The 27,976-nt window shown below is 48.8% G+C and overlaps 1 protein-coding gene across 1 annotated transcript in view; it reads left to right on the top strand.

Moving 5' to 3' along the window:
• The window catches only part of CRYL1 (crystallin lambda 1), an 87,199-nt gene that overhangs the window by 16,909 nt on the left and 42,314 nt on the right, over positions 1-27,976 (top strand). The window contains exon 3 of the mRNA XM_024125837.2: positions 8,575-8,701. Within this exon, the coding sequence (XP_023981605.1) occupies positions 8,575-8,701 (127 nt within the window). The remainder of the gene's footprint in view (positions 1-8,574; positions 8,702-27,976) is intronic.

Raw genomic sequence — 27,976 nt, 5'->3', positions numbered from 1 at the left:
ACCAGCTCGGAAAGGCCAGACGGCAGAGCTGTAGGCCTTTCGGTTCCTCCTCGTGGGGCTGAAGCTGCCAGTCCGTGAGCAAACGAGGGGCAGGCCTGCGTCCCAGCAAACTTAGTGTGTTAGCACTAGCTTTGGAGTCCATAAAATTGTCACACGTCACAAAGTATCGTTTGGTTTTCTTTTTCAACCATTTAAAAATGTAAAAATCATCATTCTGTCTCAGGCCTTATGGGAACTGGACTGTAGTTTACTGACCTCTACACTTTTCAGTTCTGTTATTGTTTCATCTTTTATTTTGTAGACCTAGTTCCAACACAGCTGTAACCAAGAGAAAACTCTTATGATTCCTAATTGAAAAGTTCTTTGTCCTACTTCTTGGGGTATTTGTATTAATAGGCCTTATTTTTTAGGTGTATCATTAAAGATCTTGGCCACTTTTAAAGTCCTTTCAGGCATCAGGGAGAACGTGGGGAAATTATAAGCAGGGTTTTCTTTTTCCTTTTCTTTTTAGGCCAGATTAAAGGCTTTCCTATTTTCCTACTACTTTGCTTAATTAAGATCTAATACTCTAAAATATTACTGGTGGCCAATTAGATTGGCCTGTAAGATTTTTCAACCAAACCAAACCAAACAAAAGAAAAAACACCAAACCGAAACAATTACTATTAGTATCCTTGTTACAGAACAAGCAAGTGTACTGAATTCTTGTGTGTCTTAAGACTTGAGTACACACAAATCTTTCCTCATACAGTGGCTTTGTTTTTATAACCCACATATGTGTAAGTCGAGTTCACTTTAATATGCAGAACTGGTTGTACTTGTGACAGGAAAGTGGGATTTCAGGATATCTTGTGCCTCTGTTCAGATTGTTGCTGGCAAAAGCCTCCAGGAGAGCTGGGCCGGAGTGCTGTCTGGTCACCCTCCTAGGTGGGGCACCACTTCGTTTTAGGTTTTGTGACTAATGTAAGGCCACCTGCTCCCCTTTCTTAAATCATGGGATTTTCAAATGTGCCATTCCTGCACCGGAGACCAAGTTAAGAGGCTCGAATCCAAACCTTACTTCTGTGAATATTTTGGTCAGGAAGATGAGTTCTGAGTGTCACAATCTTTTCAGCCAGGAAAGAATGATCACTGCTTCTTTCAGTAAGAGAAGCATCAGCCCGCAGGCTGAAATGACTGTCGGCTCACGTCGACGGCTACACTGGGTGTTGGCTGTGGTCCTGAGAGGTTCAGGACCCCAAGATGAAGTGTCCCTGACCATGTCTTAGGCACGAGGCTTAAGGAGAGCCAACTTCATCCTTTTGTCAAGAAGCATAAACAGTGTGTCTTCCCGATTGGGTTGAATTGACTGGTGTGCCATTGTTGCGCTCAAGGAGAATCCTTTTTTTTTTTTTTTTTTTGTGGTAGCGGCATGTGGGATCCTCCCGGACCGGGGCACGAACCCGTGTCCCCTGCATCGGCAGGCGGACTCTCAACCACTGCGCCACCAGGGAAGTCCCTTTTTTAAAAAAAAAAATTTATTTATTTAGGCTGCGTCGGGTCTTAGTTGCGGCACGTGGGATCTAGTTCCCTGACCGGGGATCGAACCCGGGCCCCCTGCGTTGGGAGCACAGAGTTTTACCCACTGGACCACCCTAGGAAAGTCCCAAGGAACATCCTTTTGTGGCCGCTGTTCTGTGGTCCTTGTTGTCACACAGGTGAGGACAGAGCTGTGCCTTCCTCTCGGCGCCCCTCGGTGTTTGATCTCCAAACACCAGCCAGGATGGGCACAGAAATAAAGCGATTCTTGTCTCCAGAGCCTAGAACATATTGAGCACTAGCTCAAGAGTTGTTTTAACTGAGTCATAGGAACGTTTTCTAGAGTCTGTGGCTGTGTTTTTCATAGACTTTTCTGCCATCTGTCCCGCCCTTGCAGTTTGGCTCACTTACCATATTCAATTCTTCTGAACATCCTATAGTAGAAAATAAAATGTTGAAACTCTTTACTCCTGCATGAAAATTCTATGAGTTTTAGACCTATTAAACACAAATCTTAAGTGGGTGGAAATGGTACATCTCGATTCTAAACTTGCAGAAATGAACTTGAACTGGGTCAAGTTGATTTTTGAAGTATTAAAACATTAGAAGATAAAAGAAATTATCACAACTCATATCATGCCAAGAGTACTTAGTAAATTTAAAAAAAAATAAGAATGCTGTCATCCATGACTAATCTTTTTCTAACAAGGTGGCAAAGTGAGTCACTTAAACCTCCACATATTTAAATCCCATAATAGAAAGGGAGCTTTTGACCTTGGAAAACCCATTAGCAGATGCTTCGCCGCTTAGCTTTTGGTCTCCATTGTATGCTCGATGCTTGGCATGTATTAGGGCTCAGGAATTTGAGAGGATGGATGTATGTTAAGAAGACAAACAAAAATCAAGTAAACAAAGTTGTAATGTGGACCCAGACATTGGGGTTCCTCAGGACTTGGGTCCAGTCTCCTTTCCACGTGGTGACGGGGCTGTTCTAGCCTCATGGGACCAGGGGCCCTGGCCCGGGCCATCATGACTGAATGACCACCCCAGGCAGGGCGGAGGACCAGCTGCCTGTCTGGCTGGAGCCCCGTCTGAAATCGCTGTCTTTGGGTGAACCCTTCTCAGTCTCTTTACTGCCACCTCTACCATGTGGCGATGGTCATTCTGAATTTGAGTCCAGTAGAAATGAATCTGCTTTCTACGTGGATATGGGTTTAATAGGACTGCAGAGGTGAGCTCTGAAGCTAGGCAGCTGCCCTGGGCCCCGTCTCCTAACTGAGACCCCTGGCCCAGTGACTGCGTCCCTGACTCGTTTTTAACTTGCTACCCAGGCCTCTGCACTTGCTTCAATATCTTTTTTTTTTTTTTTTTTTTTTAAAGAAGATGTTGTGGGTAGGAGTTTATTAATTTATTTATTTTTGCTGTGTTGGGTCTTCGTTTCTGTGCGAGGGCTTTCTCTAGTTGCGGCGAGCGGGGGCCACTCTTCATCAGTGCGCGGGTTTCTCACTCTCGCGGCCTCTCATAGCGGAGCACAGGCTCCAGACGCGCAGGCTCAGTAGTTGTGGCTCACGGACCCAGTTGCTCCGCGGCATGTGGGATCTTCCCGGACCGGGGCTCGAACCCGTGTCCCCTGCATCGGCAGGCGGATTCTCAACCACTGCGCCACCAGGGAAGCCCTGCTTCGATGTCCTGAACCCAGTTTTGATCTGGATCCTCTGCACCGGTCTGTCCCGGATTGAAACTAACTTCCCGCTGTCCACATAGCTTTGGCCGGAATAACTGAGGGTAATAGATCACAGAATGGCCACAGATGGCTCCCATCTGCGTCGGCTACAGTTACCGAAAAAGGTATACCATCTAGTGGCTGGAGCTGTAAGAAACACGCACAGGACACTCATGGGAACATTTTTTCAAGTGTATTGAAGGCCAGTAAAGAAGACGTAAGTCAGTGGGCAGGAGCCTGTCTGCAGGGGTTTAACCAGATCGGTGCAGACCAGCAGCTGACCAGACCTGCCTGGGCTGCGAAGTTCAGAAGCGACCTGAGTGCCAGCGCCAGAAGTTGACACCAGTGGGCCGTCAGTTCAGCGGGTTGTCGATCCTGACGTTGTCTGTGTGTTCACGGGTCTTGCTGGCCCTTGGCTGTCACTAGGACAGTTCAAATAACTGCTTCATGTTGGTTATTTACCCCTCTTCCCAACCAGAAATGGCTTTTGCTTTCTCTGATCTGTAAAAGTTACATGTGCTAATTGTACCTTTAAAACTGGGGAGAAATCGGAGTACTTTGGCTATCTCTGCGTGGCAGGGTTAGGAGTGACTGCTGCTGGGTTTGGGGGACTCACGCCGACCTCCCCATCCTGCGGGGCCCCGGTGGGAGGACACACGTGTTCCCAGGGAGGGGAAGGCCGGGAAGGCTCACACGGACTTAAGTCAGCGTGTGGACTCAGAACCTGAATCCTGGTCCTTTCTCCCTGTGAGGTTTCCTGCAACGACACATGGGAAAGCAGGGGACGCTTTTGTTAACCGGGCTTCGGCCTGATACTCCAGTGAAAACGTTGGTGGAATTGACCGACTGAGGCCGAAGCGGGCCCTCTGCTCCCCGGGGTGTCTCCCGCCCAAGGGAGGAGACCTCTGAGTGCCTGAGAGGGGCGACAGCGGGGCCCTGCGTCCCAGCAGGCAGATCCTCAGGCCTCTGTGGCACAGATGGAGGGACTTTTCTTCCTACCACGTACTGAACTTCATCTGCTTCCTGAGAGGTTTTCAGATGGAGGCGTCCAGGGGGCTGGGCCTGTAACCCGTGTGAGTAAAGGGTGGGGAGAGAATGGAGTGCGGGAGGTGCAGGCCTTGGCGGATGGGGGACCAGCTTTGGTGGAAGGGGTTCCAGATTTTAAAGGCCCTGTGCGGTCAAACAGAAGAAGTCTGGGGCTCCTATTTTTAATAAGAAGTTTGGTATTTTCCCACTTCAAAGACACTGAAAATGATAAAAATGAGATGAATGAATGAAAAGAAAGTGCCCGCCCAACATCCCACCGCGGGAGCGGAGGACACTGCGGGACGTTGTCCCGACGTAACTGGGGCCTTCATGGAGCATCAGCTTGATGCAGTTGACCATCCCCGGGCCCTGGGGCGCGTCTGGCCTGGCCTCTCGTTTCCCAGCTGGCCTCTGCCCTGTGGCTCTGTGATTTAGGACTTTTGTTGGCGGAGGCCAAGTAGACTTGCGTTCATGAGCTTGGTCCTGCCTGGCTCTGCCCTCCCCCGCGCTTCCTCTCCATCTCCAGCTGCCTCAGTGCCTCAGACCTCGGGGAAGAGGGGGGAAGTAGAAAAACCTACCCCAGATCCCCTTGGGACTTCATACCAGGCTGACAGTGAGGCTCCTTGTGGAGTTGGCCTCAGACAGGAAGCAGGCAGCGAGGACGGGGCTACAGGTGGGGTGCAGAGCATAGGGAGGTCAGGACACCAGGAATCCTCTGAAACAGCTCAATGCCTAGGTTGTTATATTTTAAACAATTTTATTAAGGAAATGCATGCATAAAGACAACTATTGCTAGAGTTTATAACCCAAACCCACAGTCTCCTGTCCCCTGTCCCTACACGTGGGCTTAGGATCTGACCTGGGAACACAACCTGCTGTTTGGGAAATATTTGTGTTTTATTTCCTTGATAAGTTCTTATCTTTTAAAATTAATAAATGTCTGTTTTAAATAAAATCTCAAAAACAGAAATATACAAAAAGGTCACCCATTTTGTACCCTATACTGATCATTGTTAACATCTCCTTTTCTCCTAACTTTGCTGAAGTGCGGAGCCTTGAGCCCTGGTGCTGGGCTGACCTCTAGAGGTCAGGCTGGGGCACTGCAGCCTCTCAGCGGGCGCTCTAGTGGAGCCGCGTTCTTGGCCTCCGAGTAGTGAGTATGAAGCTGAGAAGCCAGCTGAGAGTCGTACCTTTTCCAGGTATTTATGTTCGTCCCCTGCAAAGCTCGAGGCAGAAGTTCTTCCAGAACACTCAGTGAAGAATATTGGAACCAGTGGAACTAGCTTTTTCGGTTCGTTTGTTTTAGCTGATATACCACAGCTCTTCCAAATCATTTATATGACAAAACTCTCACAGATTCTGTCTCCTCTGAAAAAATTGAAGCCCGAGTCCCCGGCATGGTGATGGCCTGCGAGGGCTTCTTCGCGAAGCCGTCCCAGAAGCAGGAGAGGCTGAGTCCACCTGGTGCGTCGTGGACTTGTTCTCTTTGCCTGAAGCTTCTTTTTGGTAAAATAATAAAGAAAACTGTATTTCAGCACGTCTTTCCGTTTTTTCACAATAACAGTAGCAAGAAAGTTTCTCTTCCTCAATTTGTAGCTAAAGCAAAATACAAAGCGCACAGCTTTAAGAAAAAAAACAGAACAAGGGAGCTGGCTGACCCACGTGGGCCCTGGTGCCTCAGGAGCACCGGCCTCCCCGGGACAGGGCAGGACAGGACAGGGCAGAACAGGACAAGGCAGGACAGGGCAGGACAGGACAGGACAGGACAGGACAGGACAAGGCAGGATAGGGCAGGACAGGACAGGACAGGACAAGGCAGGACAGGGCAGGACAGGGCAGGACAAGGCAGGGCAGGACAGGACAAGGCAGGACAGGGCAGGACAGGACAGGACAGGACAAGGCAGGACAGGACAGGACAGGACAGGACAAGGCAGGACAGGGCAGGACAAGGCAGGGCAGGACAGGACAGGAAGGACAGGGCAGGACAGGGCAGGACAGGACAAGGCAGGACAGGACAGGACAGGACAGGGCAGGACAGGACAGGACAAGGCAGGACAGGGCAGGACAGGGCAGGACAAGGCAGGGCAGGACAGGGCAGGACAGGACAGGACAGGACAGGACAGGACAAGGCAGGATAGGGCAGGACAGGACAGGACAGGACAAGGCAGGACAGGACAGGACAGGACAAGGCAGGACAGGGCAGGACAGGGCAGGACAAGGCAGGGCAGGACAGGGCAGGACAGGACAAGGCAGGATAGGGCAGGACAGGACAGGACAAGGCAGGGCAGGACGAGCAGGGCTGCCCGTGGCTTACCTCGGCTCAGGGATGCCCTGCAGACACCGGCCCAGGGCCATTCCTCCTGTCCAGGCCTCACTCACATGATGCCCGGCCTTCCCGTGGCCTCCTGTTCCCGCAGCGCCCGGTCCAGTGACCCGAGACCCAGACCCTCCAGGTAACTGGCCACGCTCAAGCCATCGCCCCATCCCAGGGCCTCCCCGACCCCTGGCTGACACCCTGCGCCCAGGAGCGCCAACCCGACTTGTTCCCTCCAAAGGACTCCGACGGCTTAAAGATAAAACCTGCGGCCTGAAACCATGTGAAAGTGGCTGAGTCACTGGCAGAGAAATCCAGAGAATGTTCTGGAAAGCCTGTGCATGTTTGTGCGTGTGCTTACCTTGTGTATTTAGCGTGTCGTGAGTTACAGCCATGCGGCCCTGGTCCACGTTGCGAGGCGCCTCCTTGTGCCCCCTTCTCCCCAGGGGCCCACTGAGGCTGAACAACCACTGGTTTCTGGTTTTACCCACCATGGGCCTTGTTTCACCCTTTAAAAATTAAAAAAAAAAAAGTTTAATTGTAAAATACATATAACATAAGATTTATTATCGTAATAATTTTGAGGTCCAGCTCAGTGATATTAAGCACCTTCACAGTGTTGTACAACCATGTGTCTCCATCACTCTTGTCATGGTCATCTTGCAAAACTGAGACTCTGTCCCCATTAGACAGCAACCTACTCCAGCCCCCGGCAGCCCCCACTCTCTCCCTGTCTCTGTGAAGCTGGTTATTCTAGGGACCTCACACAAGTGGAATCATACAGTACTTGTCGTTTTGTGGCTGGCTTGTTGCACTGAGCATAATGTCCTCGAGGTTCATCCACGGTGTTGTAACCGAAAGTGGGGTCCGGCTGCTCGCCACTCAAAAACCAATAAAGAGGCCAGGCTGGTGGAAAGGAAGCTTTGCTTTATTTTGCAGGCCGGCAGCCGGGGTTGGGGGTGGGGTGGGAGACGGACGCCTGTCCAAAGGCCGACTCCCCCCGCTGACAGCCAGGGGCCAAGAGGTTTTACAGACAGCTTTTGTTTTACCGGCAGAAACAGCACAGGCAGCTCGGACAGTCACCATGAAACTGGTCATCTGTGGTCTGACCAACGTCATCTTGATTGTTTTAGGTACAGTTAACCTTCAGTTCCACATTCGGTTTCCATCTCTTTGAGGCCAGTTCTCGGAATTGTGGCAGCTTCTGTCGTGGCTCCAGTCTGGTCATCGTGGAGTTAACTTCTCCCACCTGGTGAGGGTTTCAGTATCTACAAGACAGCTCACAGGATACGGCTCAGAGTATTATCTCTATCCCTTAAGGGGGAACTAAAGGTCCTTGACTATGCTTGATGACTAAACTATTATTTTTTGGTCTCCTTTGACTGTTTTCCTTTGTTTCTGCATTTTCTCACTTCTCTGATTCAACTTATTCTTTGGCTAAAGTTCTTCCACAGACAAAAGGCAGGCTGAGGACATGGGGGGGCAGGGACCATAGTGTCCTGCTGCGTTTCAGTGTAGCCTGTGTCAGGATTTCCTTCCCTCTTGAGGCTGAATAACATTCCATTGTGTGGTCCTGTATCCATTCATCCGTCTGTGGACATTGGGTTGTTTCCCTCTTTAGGCCACTGAACGATGCTGGTATGGACACGGGGGTACAAATATGTGTTTGAGTCCCAGCTTTTAGCTTTCGGGGGTATACACCCAAAAGTGGAGTCGCCGGTTCATGATAGTCCGATTTTTAACTTTGTGAGAAACCACCCAACATTTGCCCCCTGGCTGCAGCTTTTACATTCCAGCCAGCAGTGCACGGGGTTGTTTCCCCACATCCCCGCCAGCCCAGCGCTTGGTTTCTTCTCTCTTCTGTTCACCGTCGCCATCCTAATGGGTGTCCCGTGGTTTTGATTTGCACTTCCCTGCTGATGAGTAACGCAGACCTCTGTTTGATTTTGAATTGTTTCCGAATACTCACGGCTCACTCTGCACTGCTTTCCAGAAAAGAGATGAAGTTGCTGGAACACTCGGGCTCCCTGAAAGGCTCGCTGGGCGCCAAGGAGCAGCTGTCACTCATCAGCAGTTGTTCCGACATCCGGGAGGCGGTAGAGGGCGCCCTGCACGTCCAGGTGAGTGGGGACACCTGCCCGCCGGGGCTGGGCATCGTGTGCCTGCAGGTCAGGATGCCGTTCACGTGAGAGGAAACACTGTCTTTAACCGTCTGGTACATGGGCTCTCGTCAAACCCCTGGGAGAGTGTTACCTTTCAGGGGTGTTAGAATGTTGAGCAAAAATACACTTTCTGGACAGCTAACACTGTTATTTTGTTTTTATTCTAACTGAATGAGAGATTACGTTCTTGTTCTCATATGCAATTGTGTAAAAGCTTAAAGAAATCACCCAAAAGAAACCCTTTCCTTTCTTGTGGCATTTGCATTTAGTTTTTCCAACAACGTCACTCGGCAAAAGCGGGCACCCTGGGGGCCCTGTTCCCACCGTCGAGGATGCTCCAGGCCGAGCAGGAGGGGGCCTCGGGGCCAGGAGAGCAGCTCGGTGCCCTCGCAGGGTCCAGCCCACCCGGGCCCACGAACAGCTCCCGCCCCACTAAGACCCCGGCGTCACCCCGGCTTCTGAAATGTGACACTTACTGCCCAGGGCTGACGCAGGCTTCGCTCCGGAGCCCCTCACTGTCTGTCCAGTCAGTGCTGATGTTTCGTCTGCTCTGTGATGATGGTTGAGCTGAGAATTTGGGAGCACACCCGGGGCCTGAGCGTGTTTCCTGGTCCGGAGACCTAGGGCCCGACGCTCCTCCAGTTCACACAGCAAAGCTCCCCATCTCCTCCTGGTCTTTCCACCCGGATCTCGTGACACCGAGGGCTCTGAGGGGCCCTGGCGTTACTGCTTAGCCTTCCTGACGTGGCCCTGAGCGCCCAGGGGTCCTCCCGGCAGCACGGTCCCCGCAGAGGAGGGTCTTCACGTGGTTAGCTTGATTTTAAGGGAAGTGTCTTCTCTTCTGCGACCCTGCTGGAGGAGGGCGATGTAGGTCGTGCTGATTGTGGTGCCAGCAGAGACGCCCTGCAGGGGCGAGGGGACAGGGGACCGAGGGGTCCAGAACAGACCTCGAGCCGCCCACCCTGCACTGAGCAGCTGAGGGCCTTTCTCCGGCTTCCTGACCCGACCCCTCGTCCTGGTCCGGCGAGGGCGGGACACCCATGCCTGGGTCGTTGTGGCCACATCAGGTGACCCTAATACAAGGCCAGGCTCCGTTGCCTCCAATGAGAACATCAATAAATTCCTTTTTGGGGTCAGTTTGATATATAATATTTACGCGACGGAAATGAAAGTTTAAAATGACGCGTATGATGTGACCTGACATGTGAACATGTGACCACATGTTTCACAGAACACTCGTTCAGACTTTTAACGGTGCCTGACTTGGCGTCTGTCTTCACTAAGTGACTTGAGCCTACTTTCTTTTTTTTTTTTAATTAATTTATTTTATTTTTGGCTGCCTTGTGTCTTGGTTGCTGCTCGCGGGCTTTTCTCTAGTTGCGGCGAGAGGGGGCTCCTCTTCCTTGTGGTGCGCGGGCTTCTCGTTGCGGCGGCTTCTCTTGTTGCGGAGCACGGGCTCTAGGCGCGCGGGCTTCAGTAGTTGTGGCTCACGGGTTCAGTAGTTGTGGCTCGCGGGCTCTAGAGCGCAGGCTCAGTAGTTGTGGCGCATGGGCTTAGTTGCTCTGCGGAATGTGGGATCTTCCCGGACCAGGGATCGAACCCGTGTCTCCTGCATTGGCAGGCGGATTCTCAACCACTGCGCCACCAGGGAAACCCTCAACTAAGGCATCTTAATTTCACCTTATGTTTTCCAAACAAATGAGAAAATGAATCCCCCCAATCAAAACCTGCCTGATGTGATACCATGTGTTTGTTAAGTTATATCAGGTTTCTAACAATCTGGGGATGTTAAAAATTTATTTTAAAGAATAAAGAAAGTTTGGGAGAATCCTACTCAGGTCCATTATTCCAAAAATGTTTTAGTACTTTCCTGTATTTGTATTTCTTTCCATTTCTTCTGTTTATTTTCTCTCTTTCTCTAACATACTTAACATCATACTGTAAATAGAATTTTGCATCACGGTTTTTATTTAGGACTTTACAACCTTTCTTGCCTTTCTGTCTCTATCAGATAGAAGTATAATTTTTGGACTTAAAAAAAAACTGTTATGTTTATCATGTGATATCTAACCTGAGAGAACCTTCCATCTAAAAATGACCTTGAAACTGAAGGGCCAAGGCCACGGCTGCATCCACTCTCCGCCAGCCTCATGGCACCTCCCCGTCTTAATGCCCAGAGACTTCCTGCTAGCCACCCCTTCTTAGCAATTCTTTATGGCTCCCTTTTTCCCAATTATAAAAGGAAAAATTCTCATTGTAGAAAAATTAATCCAGGCTACTTGGAGACTTTTTTTTAATAAAAAGAAAATGATCATTACTTTAGTGAATTGTCCAAAGTCAGGAGGCAGAGCATGTGAATTAATACAAACAGTGCTTCCACCACAAACCATCCAGTTGTGGGACTTACTGAGTCCCGAGGGTCACAGCCCCAGAAATGTGAGCGTAGTACTTTGTGGTCAGTTTGTCTTCTACCCAGCCCCCAGCGGGCGGGAGCCTGGGTCAGAAGGTTTCCTAACACTCTGCTGAAATGTGGGAGCGTGCAAGAATGGAACCTGAATTTCTAGAACTTAGTGCAACTTTGAAATCAAATCTTGCCTGGCAAGAGAATCTACTGTGCTGGAAAAATAAGTTTATTCTGAAAAGCCCATCTAATGCATTGGCTGTTACAGAGCATTAAGGCTCACTAGCTGTGGTACAGAGGCTTCATCTTACCTCTGGAATTTCAGACCTGAGATCAAGGTAGCTGGTAGGAGCCCTGGGAATGGTCATGGAATTATGTATGAGCTTTAAGTGGACTTACCTTACACAAGCAGGACAGCAGCTGAGATCGAGAAGTAAAAATGATATTTATCCATGTAGATGTGAGAGTTTGCATCTAAACCTTACCTGTAAAATTTAGAAAATGCTAGTCTTTTTTTTTTGGCCGTGTTTGGTCTTTGTTGCTGTGCGCGTGTCTCCTGCATTGACAGGCAGATTCTTTTTTTTTTTTTTTTTTTTTTTTTTTTGCGGTACGCGGGCCTCTCACTGTTGTGGCCTCTCCCGCTGCGGAGCACAGGCTCCGGACGCGCAGGCTCAGCGGCCGTGGCTCACGGGCCCAGCCGCTCCGCGGCACGTGGGATCCTCCCGGACCGGGGCGCGAACCCGCGTCCCCTGCATCGGCAGGCGGACTCTCGACCACTGCGCCACCAGGGAAGCCCTGGCAGGCGGATTCTTGACCACTGTGCCACCAGGGAAGTCCATGCTAGTCATTTTGCTAAGGACTTGGAGACTGTCAGTAATTACAGCATGCAGTGTTCATGAGAAATACTACAGTTTAAATTTGTACATTTTCTTAAAGAATGCAAGCTCGTTGGGCTTTTGGTCTTGGTCCTCCTTTGGGTGGGTCGTGGTCCGAGTGGGAGGGTTGTGTTCAAGTAGGGCGGGAGCACGTGGGGCGACCAGCGCTGAGAGTGCACAGGAGTGCACACTGAAACTCGAATTTCATTTTTCCTGTTCGTGTGTGTGTGTGTTTTAATTTGTAAAATCACGCTATAATTTACATACAGTAAACTCTGGCAGTTTTAGTGTCCAGTCCTTTGTGTTCTGAGAAATGCGTGAAGTCAGGTCACCCCCCCCACGCCAGCTTTAGAGCATGCCTGTCACCCCACAAAGTCCCCTCCTTCTGCTTTGCCATCAGCCTCCCCTCCCCACCCCCAGGCCCGCAGCCACTGCTCTGGTTCTGTCCCTAGAGTTCTGCCTATTCCATAATGTGGTGTAAGGTGGAATCACCAGAGCTTGCACGTGCCTTGTTAGATTCATACATAAATAGGTCATGAATTAGGTGCTATTGTAAAAGGTACCTTCGACAATTTTCAACTTCTAATTGCTCGCTGCTAGCAGATAGTAATATCGTTAAAAGTGTGCTGTTTCATTTATTTAAATTTGGGGGGATTTTCCATATATCTTTGTTATTGGTTTCTAGTTTAAGTCCATTATAGTCCCAAAACATACTTTATGTGATTTCAATTCTTTTAATTTGTTGAGGCATATTTTATAACCCAAGATATAGTCTATTTTGGTGAATATTCCGTGTGCAGTTGAGAAAAACGTGTATTCTGCTGTTGTTGAGAGGAGTGAACTGTAAATATCAACTAGGTCATGTTGGTTGATAGTGTTATTCGGGTCTTTGTTTTTTTTTTTTTGGCTGGGTTGGGTCTTCATTGCTGCGCGCGGGCTTTCTCTAGTTGTGGCGAGCGGGGGCTACTCTTTCTTGGGGTGCGTGGGCTTCTCATTGTGGTGGCTTCTCTTGTTGTGGAGCATGGGCTGTAGGCGTGCGGGCTTCAGTAGTTGTGGCACGTGGTCTCAGTAGTTGTGGCTCACAGGCCCTAGAGTGCAGGTTCAGTAGTTGTGGCGCACGGGCTTAGTTGCTCCGTGGTATGTGGGATCTTCCCACACCAGGGCTCGAACCTGTGTCCCCTGCACTGGCAGGCGGATTCTTAACCACTGCACCACCAGGGCGGTCCAGGGTCTTTTCTATCCTAACGGATTTTCTGTCTACTTATTCTATCCAACATTGAGAGAAAAGTGTTGACGTCCATAATTATGGATTCATTTCTCAATTAGTTCAAACTAGGCATATAGTTGGGCCTTGAGCTTTTATCCTACAGACTCTGTCTTTATTTATTTTTTGAAAAATTTTTGTTTGGCCACACAGCATGTGGGATCTTAGTTCCCTGACCAGGGATGGAACCTGCGCCCCTTACAGTGGGAGAGCAGAGTCTTAACCACTGGACTGCCAGGGAAGTCCCAAGACTCTTAATTAGCATGTTTTGGTCCATTAAATTTAATGTAATTATTGATATGGTGGATTAAAATCTACTGTGTTGCTTGTTGTTTTCCATTTTTTTTTTTGTTCTTCTCCTCACCCTTATTTCTGGCTGGCTTTTAGATTGAATATGTTTTAGCATTTCATTTTATTTCCATGATTGTTCATTATTTATACCTCTTAAAATTTTTTTTTTTGGTGATTACCATAGGATTTATGAAATTCCTTTTTAACTAGTCATGGTCTACCTTCATGTGTCGTGTAAGAACCTTACAGCATACTCCCAGCTCCTCCCTCTTTTGTGTTGTTGTCATAGATTTTCCTTTTACACATCCTGTAGCAGTGAATACAGCTGCTGCTTTTTCTTCATACAGTCAACTAACATTTAGAGCGATTAAAATTAAATTTTATATTTACCTGCATTTTCACTCTTCCAGCACTCTTCATTTTTTGTGTAAGCCCCAATTTCTCCTGGATCTGTGGTTTTATGTTCGTTTTGGAAATGCCTTGGCCAGTATCTCTTCAAGTTTTTTATTGGTACCCATTCTCTCTTCTGCGATTTCAATTACATGTATATTAGAGTAGTTCATGATGTTCCAGAGCTTTTGGATTCTCTGTTCTGTTTTGTTTTGGTTCTTTTTCTCCCAGCTTTTTTTCTCTTTGTGTTTTTGTTTGGGTAATTTCTACTGACCCATCTTTCATTTCATTGAGTAGTTCTTCATCTCTGTAGAGTCTACTAATGAGACCGTATTAATTACCTATTGCTATATAACAGATTACCCCAAACAGTAATTTAAAACAATAATAAACATATATAATCTTGGGAGTGCCTTGGCTGAGTGGCTCTGGCTTTGGGTCTCTTGATGTTTCAGTTAAGGTATTGGCCAGGGTAGATATTGGCTATTGTCTGGGACCTGGTGCGACTGGGGGGTTCATTTTCAGGATGGATCATTGACATGGCTGCCAAGTTGATTGATAGGAAGCTGTGGTTCCTCCCCACGTGGACCTCTCCGTGGGTCTACCTGAATGTCCTCGTGACATGGTAGCTGGCTGCCCCCAGACGAGTGATGTCAGAGAGCACATGCTGAAAGCTGGCCTCCAAAGTCACATGCTGCCATTTTACACAGGTCAGGCCTATGCAGTGCGGGTGGGACCCACACAAGGGCACGCACACCAGGAGGCAGGGGCTCGTAATAGTTTCCGTCTCTCTGCTGAAAGTGCCTATCTGTTCACTTTGCCACTAGAGTATTTAACATGCTGAGCCATAGTTATTTTAGTTCTCTGCTAGTTCTAACGTGTGGATTATCTCTGAGTCTAATTCTGTTGACTGCTTTGTCTCTTGACAAGAGGTGGTTTCCCTCGCTTTTTTGTGTCCCTCGTAAGTTTTCACTGAATGCTGTCATTCAGGGTATAGAGTAGCAGAGCCTGGGCTAAGCAGTGTTTACGCCTGCTCGTGGGCATGCCTTTTCCTGCTAAACTGTGGGTGTGGGGATTGAGTCCACCTGGTCAGGACTCAGCTGCAGTTGTACTGTTCGTGGTCACCTTCAGTGCATCACCCGCTTCACATTCCTCGAGCATCATCTCGTGTGTTTGGGGAGGCTGGGTAGCTGGAGAGGTTTCCTCAGTGCTCCTGTCCTGCTCTCAGCTTTTAGTTTTCTTTTGCCCCAGCCCCGTAGGGGGGGGGTGTCTCTCTCTCTCTTCATGCCCTTGCTCCTCCCCCAGAGGTGGAGTGCTGTCGTTTGTTAGGTCACCTTTGGTCTTAGGCCAGCTCTGTGCACGTTGACTGTGGGTGGAGCTTTCTCAGTGGTCCCGCATCTCATCTCCTCCCTGTGACAGCCAAATCCTACCTTGTGTTTTTGGTGAGTCTTACACAGAGTTTTCTGCCCCTTCCTCAGCAGAGTTTCTTGGCCATGGCACTGTTGGCATTTGGGCTGGATTGTTCTTTGTGGCAGGGGCCGCCCTGTGCATTGCAGGATGTTGAGCCCCATCCCTGACCTCTGTCCACCAGATGACAGAAGTACCCCCTCCAGTTTTTTTTGTTTTTTAATTTATTTTGGCTGTGCCGGGTCTTCATTTTAGTGCACAGCCTTCTCTAGTTGCAGCGCATGGGCTTAGTTGTGGCGTGTGGGATCTAGTTCCCTGACCAGGGATCGAACCCGGGACCCCTGCATTGGGAGCGTGGAGTCTTAGCCACTGTCCCACCAGGGAAGTCCCCTCCTGCAGTTCTGACAGCCAGAAATGTCTCGTGCCGTTGTCACATAACCGGGTTGAGGACCCCTGTTCTGACGGCGTGGGATTCTTTGTGACCTGGTGAGGGTTTCCCTTCTGCTGCCCCCACCCCCCATGGCAGGGGGCCTTTAGAGTTTGCTCCCCCCCACACAGTGGCTTGACTGCTGTCTGGGAATCGGGCTGCTGGGCTTGGTGCCTGCCCGCAGCTGTGGCCGCCTCCCCTCCAGGCCTGCCCCGCGAGAGGAGTGGGTGTGAGCTGTGCTCTATCTGTACCTCCCGGTGGCCTAGGCCCTCCCGACAGCTCACACTCAGCAGTTTGTTGGGCTTTGGGTTGACTTCTCACCTGCTTTAGTGGTGCCTGCAGAGTCTTCCTCTGAGCTCTGCCCCAGGGGACCAAGCCTCCAGTCTCTCCTTGGAGAGGCCGGTCTTTCCTTGGATTTCAGGTTATTGGGTTGTTCTGTGATCTCAGCTAGGTCCAAGAAAAGTTATGATTTTGTAATTTATCTGGCTTTTCCTTGTTTTTAGGGTGGGAGTGAAGTTCTCCACTGATTTCACGTCCCCATAGGGTCTTTATTATCCTTAGTTTTATAAACTGGCACATAATGTTTATATTTAAAATAGGAATGACATTTCTTCAAACGTTTTTTGTTTGTCCTAAAAATTTCAGAAGTGATTCACACTTGTTGGGGGGAAAAAAAAGAAGCATAAAGTTGTATATGAGGGGGACTTCCCTGGTGGCGCAGTGGTTAAGAATCCACCTGCCAATGCAGGGGACACGGGTTCGAGCCCTGGTCTGGGAAGATCCCACATGCCGCGGAGCAACTAAGCCCGCGAGCCACAGCTACTGAGCCTGCGCTCTAGAGCCCGCGAGCCACAACTACTGAAGCCTGCACACCTAGAGCCCGTGCTCCGCAATAAGAGAAGCCACCGCAGTGAGAAGCCCATGCACCACAACGCAGCCAAAATTAAATAAATAAATTTATTTTTAAAAAAGATGTATATGAAGTAGAAAGTGAAATCCCTTTTTCCTTCACCTCCCAACCCCTGGGGGTGAGTGTTGTGAAGAGTTTGGAGTTTATTTATCCAGAGTTCTACAACTCTTGTAATCATATATTACAGACTTAACATTTTCATAATAGGAATCCTATCATGATATAATGTTTTATGACTTGATTTTTTTACTTAATAATACATTATGATTGTTTTTTTCCATGTCCTTATATACTGATTTACCTAGTCGTGTATTTTCTATAGGTTAGGAAATCATTCATTTGTACACTGTTCAATTATTAGCTAAATAACGTGTTTTCACAGTTGAACATTAACGTTTAGAAATAAAACAATTTAACACATTGAAATAATCTTTATAGTTTGAAGATTAAGAAGACAAAGTAAGGCACTGTACATGGTATTTTGTTGGCCCCTTAAAGTTTGTGTGCTAATAAAGTTTAATATACGGGTCGGCAAATTTTTTAAAAATAAAAGGCCAGCTAGTAAATGTTTTAGGCCTTGAGGCTGAATACAGCATCTTGCATATTTTACAGTCCTTCAAAAATGTGAAAGCCATTCTTGGCTGTGGGCCATGGACTGAGTTGGCCTGGGTTATAGTCTGCTGACCCTGCTCCAATATGTTGGAGTCGTTTTCTTTCCCCAATATTGAGGACTGGCTTCGGATAGGGAAAGACTTTCACCAGTCAGCCTGGCTAGAGGCTCTGGGGGCCTTTCTGCCCTTTGCTGGGGATGTATCTCTCTGTGATTCCCCTGTTAGCAGTTTGCCTCGTCCTCTCTTGCTCCCCCTGGTGTCCATTTGCGGCACTGCAGGGTCTCTGGCGCCTCAATGCGCTGTCCCTGAGCCCCCTTTGTTCTCAGCGCCCCCCAGGCATCCAAGGTGTGCCATCCCCGTCAGCGCTGAGAGTCAGGTAGACTGAAACCAGCCCCTCGCAGCCCACGAAAGCAGGCATGTGGGTGTGCAGTATCCACCCGAGGAGAAGCTGTAGGTTGGGCTTTTCCTTCTGGTCCTGAGCGTGAAGGCTTAGGGGAGGGGTCTCGTAGATGACACCCACTTCCACGCGCTTGTTCTTGGCTTTGCGCCCGCCTGGTCCTGCGACTTCCTAACTGGCTTCTGGAGTTCTCACAAAGGCTTTCTGGGCCGAGGTTGTTGCTACGATTTTGTCTCTGGGGCTTCCTATCCCACCATCTTGATGATGTCACTGTAAGAGTTGCACAACAGAAGAGCCAGATCTGGACATCGGGGCATCCCATGCCATGGCCCGAAGTGAGCTCGTCTGTACATGCCTGTCTTGTGCGCTTTCTCTGCGAGGCCCCTGCGCAGGTGGGATTCAGTCAATGGAAAGAAAACAGCGATCTTACTGCTGCTTCCAGTATTTTGCTTTTACAAATGAAGCTTGGTTGATTATCTCTGTGTATCATTCTTCTGTATTTTGAGTTACATTTCTAAGGGCAGGTTCATTAAAAAATGGAACCACGAGGTGTAGGCCCCTTTCTGGCCCTTGGTGGCTTGTTGCTGGCCTTGTGAATTCCCGGCCATAAGGAGCAGCTTATAAGAGCAGCTCACTAAGACAGTGGATTTCAGGCTCACCAGTATTGGGTACATTGATCTTTAAGATGCTTATTAAATTGATTAATGAAAACAGGCATTTCATTATCCAAATTTGTAACAAGAAACGTGTCACTGTCCCAACATTGACATTTTTAGTTTGGTTCCAAAATTACTGTGAAACTAAATGAGTGACCCCACTTCCCCCTAAAATTAAAAAAATAGAAGCTCAGATCTCTGTTTAAAAGAGCACTGCAGGACTCTTTTGGAAAGATGGGGGTGACGACATTATAACAAAAACTGGAGAGTTGACATAACGTTGACTGTATATAATAGAAATCTAGATAGAAATCTAGATATCTATAGGTATCTAAACCTTTCTTTATGTAGACAGAAACTTAACTATCCCTTATGCCTTAGAAGTTGTAGGTTGCTGAATTAATACTCAAAGTCAAAATAAGTATGTGTCTAATATAAACATATTTATTTCATGAAATCTGTTAGGTGGAGTATATGGATACCAACGAAGGAAATAATTTTCAATCTTATTGCTCAGTTAAAAACATGGTAAGTCCATTTGAAAGTAGCCATGGCATGCATATTTAACGCTTGGGAAATAGTAAACACTTTTGCAATTGTAATATTAGCCTCTCGTTATTTTCCCCAGAGCGTTTTCCCTTTTTGCTATTGGTGGTGGGTGATCATTGTAGACCAAGAGCCTTAGGTACCATACAGCACATCATGGGGTCCTGCCTTTCTCAGAGGTGTATTGTGAGGCATATGAGGGAATCTGGGAATTTAATATTACAGAACAGCCAGGAACCCCTGGGGCATAACTCCGTGCTGGTGAAAGTCCGGGCGCCCAGCGTCCCGCTGCGGGAGCCTTGGGGGCCCCGGGCTGGCGTTTGTCTCCCCCCGGCTCTCGGGCCCCTGCTGCTCCTGGTGCCACAGGCATCCAGGGCTCAGATCTGCTTACTCTGAGCCACCGCGGTGTTTATTTTCATCTGAAAGTCAATATTCAAAGGCTTGTTGCCCAGCGTATCTGTTTGAACAACTGGGGAAACAGTCAGAAGGCTTCTTTCAAGTTGGTGATGGTCACCTTTTAGGAGCTGGGTTGTGCTGTGTCAGACCCGGCCGCCCAGGGCAGAGTGGCCTGCCTGTCACTCAGAAGCCTGGTCACCAGCACGCACTAGCCGCACATTTGTGCGAGGGACCGAGCTCCTGTCGTTCCTGGCCGAGCTTCCCCTGACCCACGGTGTGTGTTGCGATCGGGCGGGGAGCCTGCGAGGGGCGGTGACTCAGCCAGGCCGAGACGGAGGCCTTCCTGGAGGAGGTGCTTTCACACCTGGAACCCGTTACGGCGTCCCTTCCTGCTGTTAATCCGTGTGTTACGGGGAGTGTCGGGCCCTTCGACACTTCCTTGCGTTGCTTCAGCTGAGCCACTGCCTCTCATCACGTGAGCTGCTGGTGGTGTGAGGGCTTGTCCCCTCCTGGAGAGGCCCCCGCTCTGAGCGGCCCCCACGTGCCAGTGTGGCTCTGGGGCCGGACCCGTGGCTGAGGAGCTGGGGAGACGGGGCAGAGCAGGGGTTCTGAGTTGACTGGACCCTGAGCCTTGGTGGCCTCTCCCGAGCCTTTGGGGTTGGAACAGGAAAATCCCAAAGGCGAGACATTGTCGAGCTGCCCGTCTCCCTGAGGCTGGGGAAGCTTGGGCAGGCTGGGGGGTGAGGTGAGAGGCAGGAGAAGGTTCCTCCAGAAGGTCCTTCTGGGCTGGGGTTTTGGCAGGGGGGGGGTTGGGGGGGAGGGGGAGTTTCCCGTGTCCCCTGTGGGCACAGCTGGTCTCAGCAGCCGGGGCCCCCCTGCACCTGAGGGGCAGGAGGCTGTGTTTCTTCCAAGTCATCCTCCTGTCCTCTTGTTCTTTCCTAAACTGACCCTTGGAATACTTGGTTTGGCTGTGGGAAGGTGTTACTAGTGACAGTCATTTATATGGGTTGAATTCCATGCAATAATTATGCATAAAGCCAGTTGTTAGGGAAAAAGTACAGGAAAGTATGAAACCCACATTGTCACTGCCTTACAACCCTGACTCTTTTCTGCCCCCAAATGGAGCGATTCTCAGCAGCTGTGGCTGAGGTCCAACTGCTGCTCTTTGTAGAATTCAGGGCCACATACCCACCACGCTTTTCCGTTTGTACTCTGATATATAGATATATTTTTTAAAATAAATTTTATTTATTTATGTTTGGCTGTGTTGGGTCTTCGTTGCGGCGCGCGGGCTTCTCACCGCGGTGGCTTCTCTTGTTGCGGAGCACGGGCTCTCGGCACGCGGGCTTCAGTAGTTCCAGTACAGTCAGCCCCTCCTCCGCGCCGGGGGCCGCCCAGCCATCCAGCCCGATCGTAAAGGAGGCACGTTTTCCTTACATTCATGTGAGTGGCTAGGGTGTGCGATTAAGCATTGACCTCCTTGTCCTGTATGGCAGGTGTACCATCAAACACGTGCGCGCGCACACACACACACACGGTCTTTTAAGCACACCACCTTATTTTCTCATCAGAAATACTGGCCAGTCTCTACGTGTGCAGGTCCTGAGTTCCACTTCCTGATCACTCGAGAGGTTGGATATTTGAGCTGCTCCCGCTTTCCCCTCTTCCTTGGGCTTCTGGTGAAGTACCTGTTGTACTCTTTGCCCATTTAAACAAAATACTTTAACTTTTCTTTACTGAGTTGTAGCAATTATTTAAAAACTTTAGGTACAAAATCCTTTATTTTGATATTTAATCACAGTTTCCAAGCTCTCTTGCTTGGTTTACACTGTCTTTTTATGAACATACTTTAAAAAAAATTTCAATGCAGTCAAGTTTACCAGTCTCTTATCCTTTATATCTTGTGCTTTCTAAGTCTTGTGTAAGAATTCTTGTCCGCTGTTTGCAGGTCGGGGCATCTAGAGGGCTGCCTGTAGGAAGTCACGTCCACGTCCCCGTGGTCGGTGTTCCGTAGGCGCTCCACAGGTCCCTGCCAGGCCTTCACTGAGCAGAGGGTCTTCAAATAAACTGCAGAGTAGGGACCCGTGTGGCCCCCGCCTTGGAATGACAAAGCCGCAGTGTGGTCACTGCCTCTGTTCTCTCCCCCTCTCGCTCCAGGGAGGAATCGGAGTCTTTGCTAAAATCCAGCGGTGATGCTTTCAGCTGTTGGCTTGTGACTTCTTTTCACGAGGGAGCAACGAAGCCAAACCTCCAGGTTACTCCCCGGGGGTCCTGGGAGCTTTTAATCGAAGTCCAGCCCTGGGAAGCCTTCGACATCCCTGTGTTTTGGTTTGTTGCTTAAATAGCTCTGTGTTCACTTCTCCAACATTCAGAGGTCCATGGAGGTCAGGTGACCCACCCAGGACTACACAGCAGGTCCGTGGAGTGGGTCCAGGTTTCTGTGATGCCCAGGTTAGTTTTTTGTTTAGTTCCAAACTATTTCCTGCTGTGAAACTGTGCTTATCTGGCCTTTAGGTTCCTTCTGGATATGTTTAGTGAAGAGGTGGGATTGAAAAATCTGATATCCCTTAAGCTGTGGATATTGTCCCGCCTTAAAATGTTCATAAACGACTGCTGGATAAATCAGTCTGCTCCTCAACATAAGCTATCTAAAAATAAGAGCAAATTAAATGTGGAATAAACATTCTAAATCTTTTTATTTTTGATTTTATTTAATTTTTTAAAAATTTATTTTATTTATTTATTTTTGGCTACTTTGGGTCTTTGTTGCTGCGCGTGGGCTTTCTCTAGTTGCGGCAAGTGGGGGCTTCAGTAGTTGTGGCACATGGGCTTCAGTAGTTGTGGCACATGGGCTCAGTAGTTGTGGCTCGTGGGCTCTAGAGCGCAGGCTCAGTAGTTGTGGCGCACGGGCTTAGTTGCTCCGCGGCATGTGGGATCTTCCCAGACCAGGGCTTGAACCCGTGTCCCCTGCATTGGCAGGAGAATTCTTAACCACTGCGCCACCAGGGAAGCCCTAAATCTTTTGACTGAAGGATTCCCGTCCAGGGACATCCTGTCAGAAGCATTGTGCAAGAGGCTTTGAAAACGATAGAGGTTTTCATTCAGGGTTGTGGTGAAAGTGACCCCCTGTGTGGGACGTTTTTGTCCTGAAGAAGGGTTTTTATATTCTTGAAAGCTGTAAGGTCTTTCCTAAGCATGAAATGGCATCTCACAAATCTACATTCTATTAAAACACTCTGTGAGGCAGACACAGCGAACAGAAGCAGATAGCAAATGGCAGGCTGGGAGAACATTTATAGAAGTAAAAACATGCTTTAGAAAGGGCTTATACACAAAGAACTGCTGCAAATCAAGGAAGACGTAAGAAACCCTGTGTTAAAAATGGTCAAATGTTATGAATTGCTGAGTCACACACAAAAATATATACAAAGGCAAAAAAAAAAAAAAGAGTATGAAGGTCTAAGCCTTTTTTCCCCATCAAATTGGAAAAATCAAAGACTGAGAAAGCAGCAGGGTGAGCGATTATCCACTCTGGGTGGATTTGGGGCATTAGCGGTGATTTCCTGCGTTTGCCTTGACAAATGACCGTAGGCTCGGAGACTTTCCGCAGCTGATTTGTTTTCTCGTAATTCTGGAGGTCAAGGTGCAGGCAGGGCTGCGCTCCCTTTGAGGACACCTCTCCCGTCTCCAGGTGGTGCTGCCCTTGGCGTGTGGCTGAGTCCCTCTGTCACCACGTGGCTTCTCCCCCTGTGTCCCCTGTGTCCCCGTGCCTGAGCCTCCCTCTCTGTCCATCGTAAGGGCACCAGTCACTGGATCTAGGGCCCACTCCACTCACCGTGACCACGTCTCCACTCGATTAGTTCGCAAAGGCCCTATTTCCAGATAAGGTCCCAACCACAGGGACCAGGTAAGGAGTGCAGCATATCTTTTGAGGGGCATGGGTCGACCACTGCACCCCGTTTCCTTTAACCCAGGATGCGCTATAATCATCCCTAGGGTCCCACCCCAGAGGGCTAGTCCCCGTTTTCACCAAAGTATCCACTCAAGGCTGTTTGTCACAGCGTTGGTTAGAGTAACAGAAAACTAAAAACAACCTTAATGTCTTTCAAAAGAAGAATGAACACCTCGGGATATTTATGTGATGTATTATACGGCTTTCAAGAGCGAGGTAGCCCGTCCATGCGTCCTGACCTAGAAGGATGCCTTAGGTCCAGAGAGCTGGGGAGAGATCTCTGTCTCTATCTCTGCCTACCTGGCCAGTTACTCTTTCCAAGGGCAGACCCACTGTGGCATGTGTGTATGTGACACATCTGTGTTATCTCTAAGCCCAGAGGAAACGATGGAAAAACCCCACCGCACACCGTTGGGAGTAGTTCTCTGAAAACGGACTGAGCGACGAAGGCATCTGTTTCCGAGGTGTGAGTGGCCCTTTCTCGAGACGTCCTTCCTATCAGTTGGGTTGCTTTACAGGATATGCTGAGAAGTGTTCTGTTTTTCTTTCTCTGCTCTGAAATATTGATGTGATGTGGGAATACGTGTTCTTGGAGGGGTAGTAGTTCTCTCTCATCACCACTCTACCCTGCTGCCTTATTTTTTCGTAAGTTGTGAAAAACTTTTTTTTTTTTTTTTTTTTTTTTGCGGTACGCGGGCCTCTCACCGCCGTGGCCTCTCCCGTTGCGGAGCACAGGCTCCGGACGCGCAGGCCCAGCGGCCATGGCTCACGGGCCCAGCCGCTCCGCGGCATGTGGGATCCTCCCAGACCGGGGCGCGAACCCGGTTCCCCTGCGTCGGCAGGCGGACGCGCAACCACTGCGCCACCAGGGAAGCCCCTGAAAAACTTTTAAAAACAGAAAAGTGTGGAGAATAATGCAACATCCACTCACCCACCACCTTAAACTGACAAAGGCCCAACATTTTGTTCTTTACTCACCAATCTTTCCTTTATTTCTTTGAAAGAAAACACTGTAAATATAATCAACGTTCCCTCTAAGCCCTGATAGCATTTCTCCTTCCTTAAAGGCAATCTTACCACGAATTTGATGAGTATCCTTTCTGTCCCTACTTTTGTACTGTTAGTACATATTCCTGACAGCTATAAACAAGTTTTGTGTGCTTTAAAGTTTCATTTAAATGTTACATGTAAGTTGCATGATGCATATATTCATGATGTCCAAAGTGGTTATGTCATTTTACACATTCTCCAATTGTACTGGCTTTCATTTCCCCACATTTTCTTCAACTCTTGGTATCATCACACTGTTTAGTTTTTGACCATCTGTCGAGGGTAAAATGGTGGGTCGTGTTTGGCTTTTTTTTTTTTTTTTTTTTTTGGCCGTGCCGTGTGGCATGTGGGATCCTAGTTCCCCGACCAGGCGTTGAACCCGTGCCCCCTGCCCTGGGAGCACGGAGTCTTAACCCCTGGACGGTGGGTCATGGTTTGATTGGCGTTTCCGTGGTTAACGCTCAAGTTGCGCAACTTCCAAAATGTTGCTGGTTCCATGGGTTGTCCCTACTGTTTATCACCTGTCCTTGTCCCTTGCCTGTTTTTCTATTGGGCTGTTTGTCCTTTTCCTGCTGATGAGTGCTTTGCAAGAGATTGCTCTTGCTTTCTTTTCTTCCCCTCGTTGGTTATGGTACTGATTTTGGTAACGTGTTTTTTGGTCTCTTTGGGGCAGATCTTTACCTAAGGTTAAACACGATACAACAAATATCCTTGGCCTAAGGTTACACACGATACAGCAAATGCTGTGGTCTGTAGTTGCCGACGGCGTCAAGTTGGAGATGCTTTTCTGTCTTCTTGGTGCGTCTTCTTACGCAGAGTGAGGAGGTCGCGTCCTTGGGCCGAGCGTCCACTTGGGACCAAGGGTGCGGTGTCCTCGTGGCATGAGAGCCGTGCCTAGGGACGCAGGGAAGCTTTCGGCTGGAAAGGACGTTCTCAAGGGAAAGCCCATTTTACATTTTGGGGCCTCACTCTCACATGAGGAAGAGAAGGGTAAAGTCACCCTGGCACCTTTCCTATCTAAGCGACATGATTTGGGACGTGGGGAGCACATCTGTCTGCTCGGTTATCACCTGTGCCTGTTCAAGGAAAGTGGGGGAAAGGATCTCAACCTGGTGAGCACGCGGGGCGCTTTGGCCTTTGAGAAGCTTCCACCTCCCTTGGGAAATAAGTGGCATTGGAAGTAAATGTAACACACGGCTCAGAAAGGGCTGGTAGGAGGACAAGGGGAAAGCTCGTACAGTCTTTATAACAGTCCACCTCCCTTTGGGCGCACGACGACGGGTCTTCTTACATTTTCTTCTCGAGTAAAACTAAGCACCGTGTGTCTTAACAAACTTCTGCTACACTGGCTGGAAAGTTGCAGAGTGTGAACCAATTTGTGCAGTGATCTGATTTTTCAGGGAAAATGCTGAGAAAAAACACAGGTGCCAATAAATGATTATCTCCTGGAGGTGGAGTTTTGTGAGGTTTGTCTTTTTCCTTGGTCATATTTTCTAAATTTTCAGCAATGAACACGTATTACTTTCGTGGTAATGAAACATGCGGATTCTCTGGCAGGTTCGTTGGGGGCACCTGAGGGTGTAGTGGTCAAGACCTGGCCCTGGGAGACCGACAAACATGGGTTCAGGTCCCGCTCTGTTTCTTCCGAGTTACACGAGCTTTGGCAAGTTCTCAGCTCTGCGCGAATCAGCTCTCGCATTTATAAAACATGGGTAATACATGAAGATGATTATTCTGAGAATTAAATGAAAAGGTGTACAAAGTGCTTACCACGTACCAGGTATGGGTTGAAATGCTCAGGAAATACCAGAGTTTCTTTTTATTTATTTAAAAATTTTTAAAAATTTTTGGCTGCGTCGGGTCTTTGTTGCTGCGCGCGGGCTTTCTCTAGTTGCGGCGAGCAGGGGCTACTCTTCATTGCGGTGCGCGGGCTTCTCATTGCTCTGGCTTCTCTTGTTGCGGAGCACAGGCTCTAGGCGCGCGGGCTCAGTGGTTGTGGCGCACGGGCTTGGTTGCTCCGCGGCATGTGGGATCTTCCCGGACCAGGGCTCGAACCCGTGTCCCCTGCGTTGGCAGGCGGATTCTTAACCACTGCGCCACCAGTTCCCTGAACACTTTTTTTAAAGTGGCTTTTGAGAGATTTGCACTGTGATTTTTGGTTGTAACTGTTGGCAGAACGGATGCTGGTCGCTGCTTTGTTAGCAGGTGTCCCTGGGCCCAGAGCTGCCCGGCCCGTGTGGCCACTGCAGGCCCCACGTGGCTGGAGCACTTGAAACAATGCTGGTCAAACTGACACAGGTGTAAAATCCCCGCTGGATTTCAAAGACTTACTAAGGAAAAAAGAAAAGAATGTAAAATATCTCAATAATTTTTAGTGCCAATTATATGTTGAAATGACAATATTTGGGTATATTCAGTTAAGTAAAATATGTTGGTAAAACTAAGTTCACCGATTTCTTTTTGCTTTCTTAATGTGGCTACTAGAAAACTGAGAATTGCGTACATAACTCATGTTGTTTTTCCACTGGGCGGCTAGTCTGGAGCGTAAGCCTCCCTGGCCCTGAACTGGATCAGTTAGTCATGGCCCTGCTGTTCCCCTGGGCAGGGCCTGCCCCTTTGGTTACTGTTTAAAGGGAGATAACCACTTGTTCTACTTACCTTTGCATATTTGACCAAGCCTCTGCCTTGCCCTGTGCTTCTGCTGGCACATTTGTTTCCAAACCTTGGGGGATACATTTGAGTGAATTATCTGTGAATGTGCTGTATGACACCCTATGGACGATGCTGTTGATGGTAAGACATCTTCCAGCTTGAGAACCATTAAGGAAAAAAAATGCAAATTAGAAGATGACACAGCATTATCTAACCCTTGACCTATTTGGTGCTTTCAGTTTCTTCCTCTAGTTAATTTGCAAATGAATGAATCAGAATTTTCTGTACCTTGTTGAAAAGACCTTTAGGATTATTGACTTGGTGTCCAGGAAGTTGAAGAGTCCGGCTTCGGAGGGGGACTGCCTCACCCAGCTTCTCTGGGCCTCCGCCTCGTCCTCTGTAAAGTGAGGTGATGGCGGGACCTACAGCTGCTCCGTTGTCATGAGACCTGCGTGAGCGTCTGTGAATTAAAGCAGCGCCTCTCGTGTCAGCACCGGAGCAGCGCCCAGCGTGGAGCAAGCCCGGCAAGAGGGATCATCCTGCGGTCCTTGTGTGTGGGGGGCGGTGAACCCCCATTTACAGATCAGGGAACCAAACTGACCAAGGTTACACGTGTAGTGAGCGCTAGGTCAGGATTTATCTTCTCGTATCAGGTTGGATTTCTGAGCTAGAAGCGAATGTAAGGTCTCTGGCTCAGTTCAGTGCCTCAGGCCCCAGCGATGTATTTTCCATCGTGATCCAAGAATTGGATGCATGTTGCATTTCATGTGAACTCGCTTCCACATCAGCTGTCCTCACGGAGTTAGAGAGACCAGCTTAGGTGGACAGGGAAACTGACGTGCTTCCAACAGGAACAGGTGGCACTCAGCCCCAGGAAGGACACCTAGAGTGGCCCGGACCTTCTGATTTTTCACATTAACCAAACAAGTGAGAAGTTGGATTTTTTTTTTTTTTTCCGGTACGCGGGCCTCTCCCTGTTGTGGCCTCTCCCGCTGCGGAGCACAGGCT

Source organism: Physeter macrocephalus, chromosome 13, assembly GCF_002837175.3.
Source record: "Physeter macrocephalus isolate SW-GA chromosome 13, ASM283717v5, whole genome shotgun sequence".
NCBI classification, from domain to species: Eukaryota; Metazoa; Chordata; class Mammalia; order Artiodactyla; family Physeteridae; genus Physeter; species Physeter macrocephalus.
This window is presented reverse-complemented; position numbering and strand designations above follow the sequence as displayed.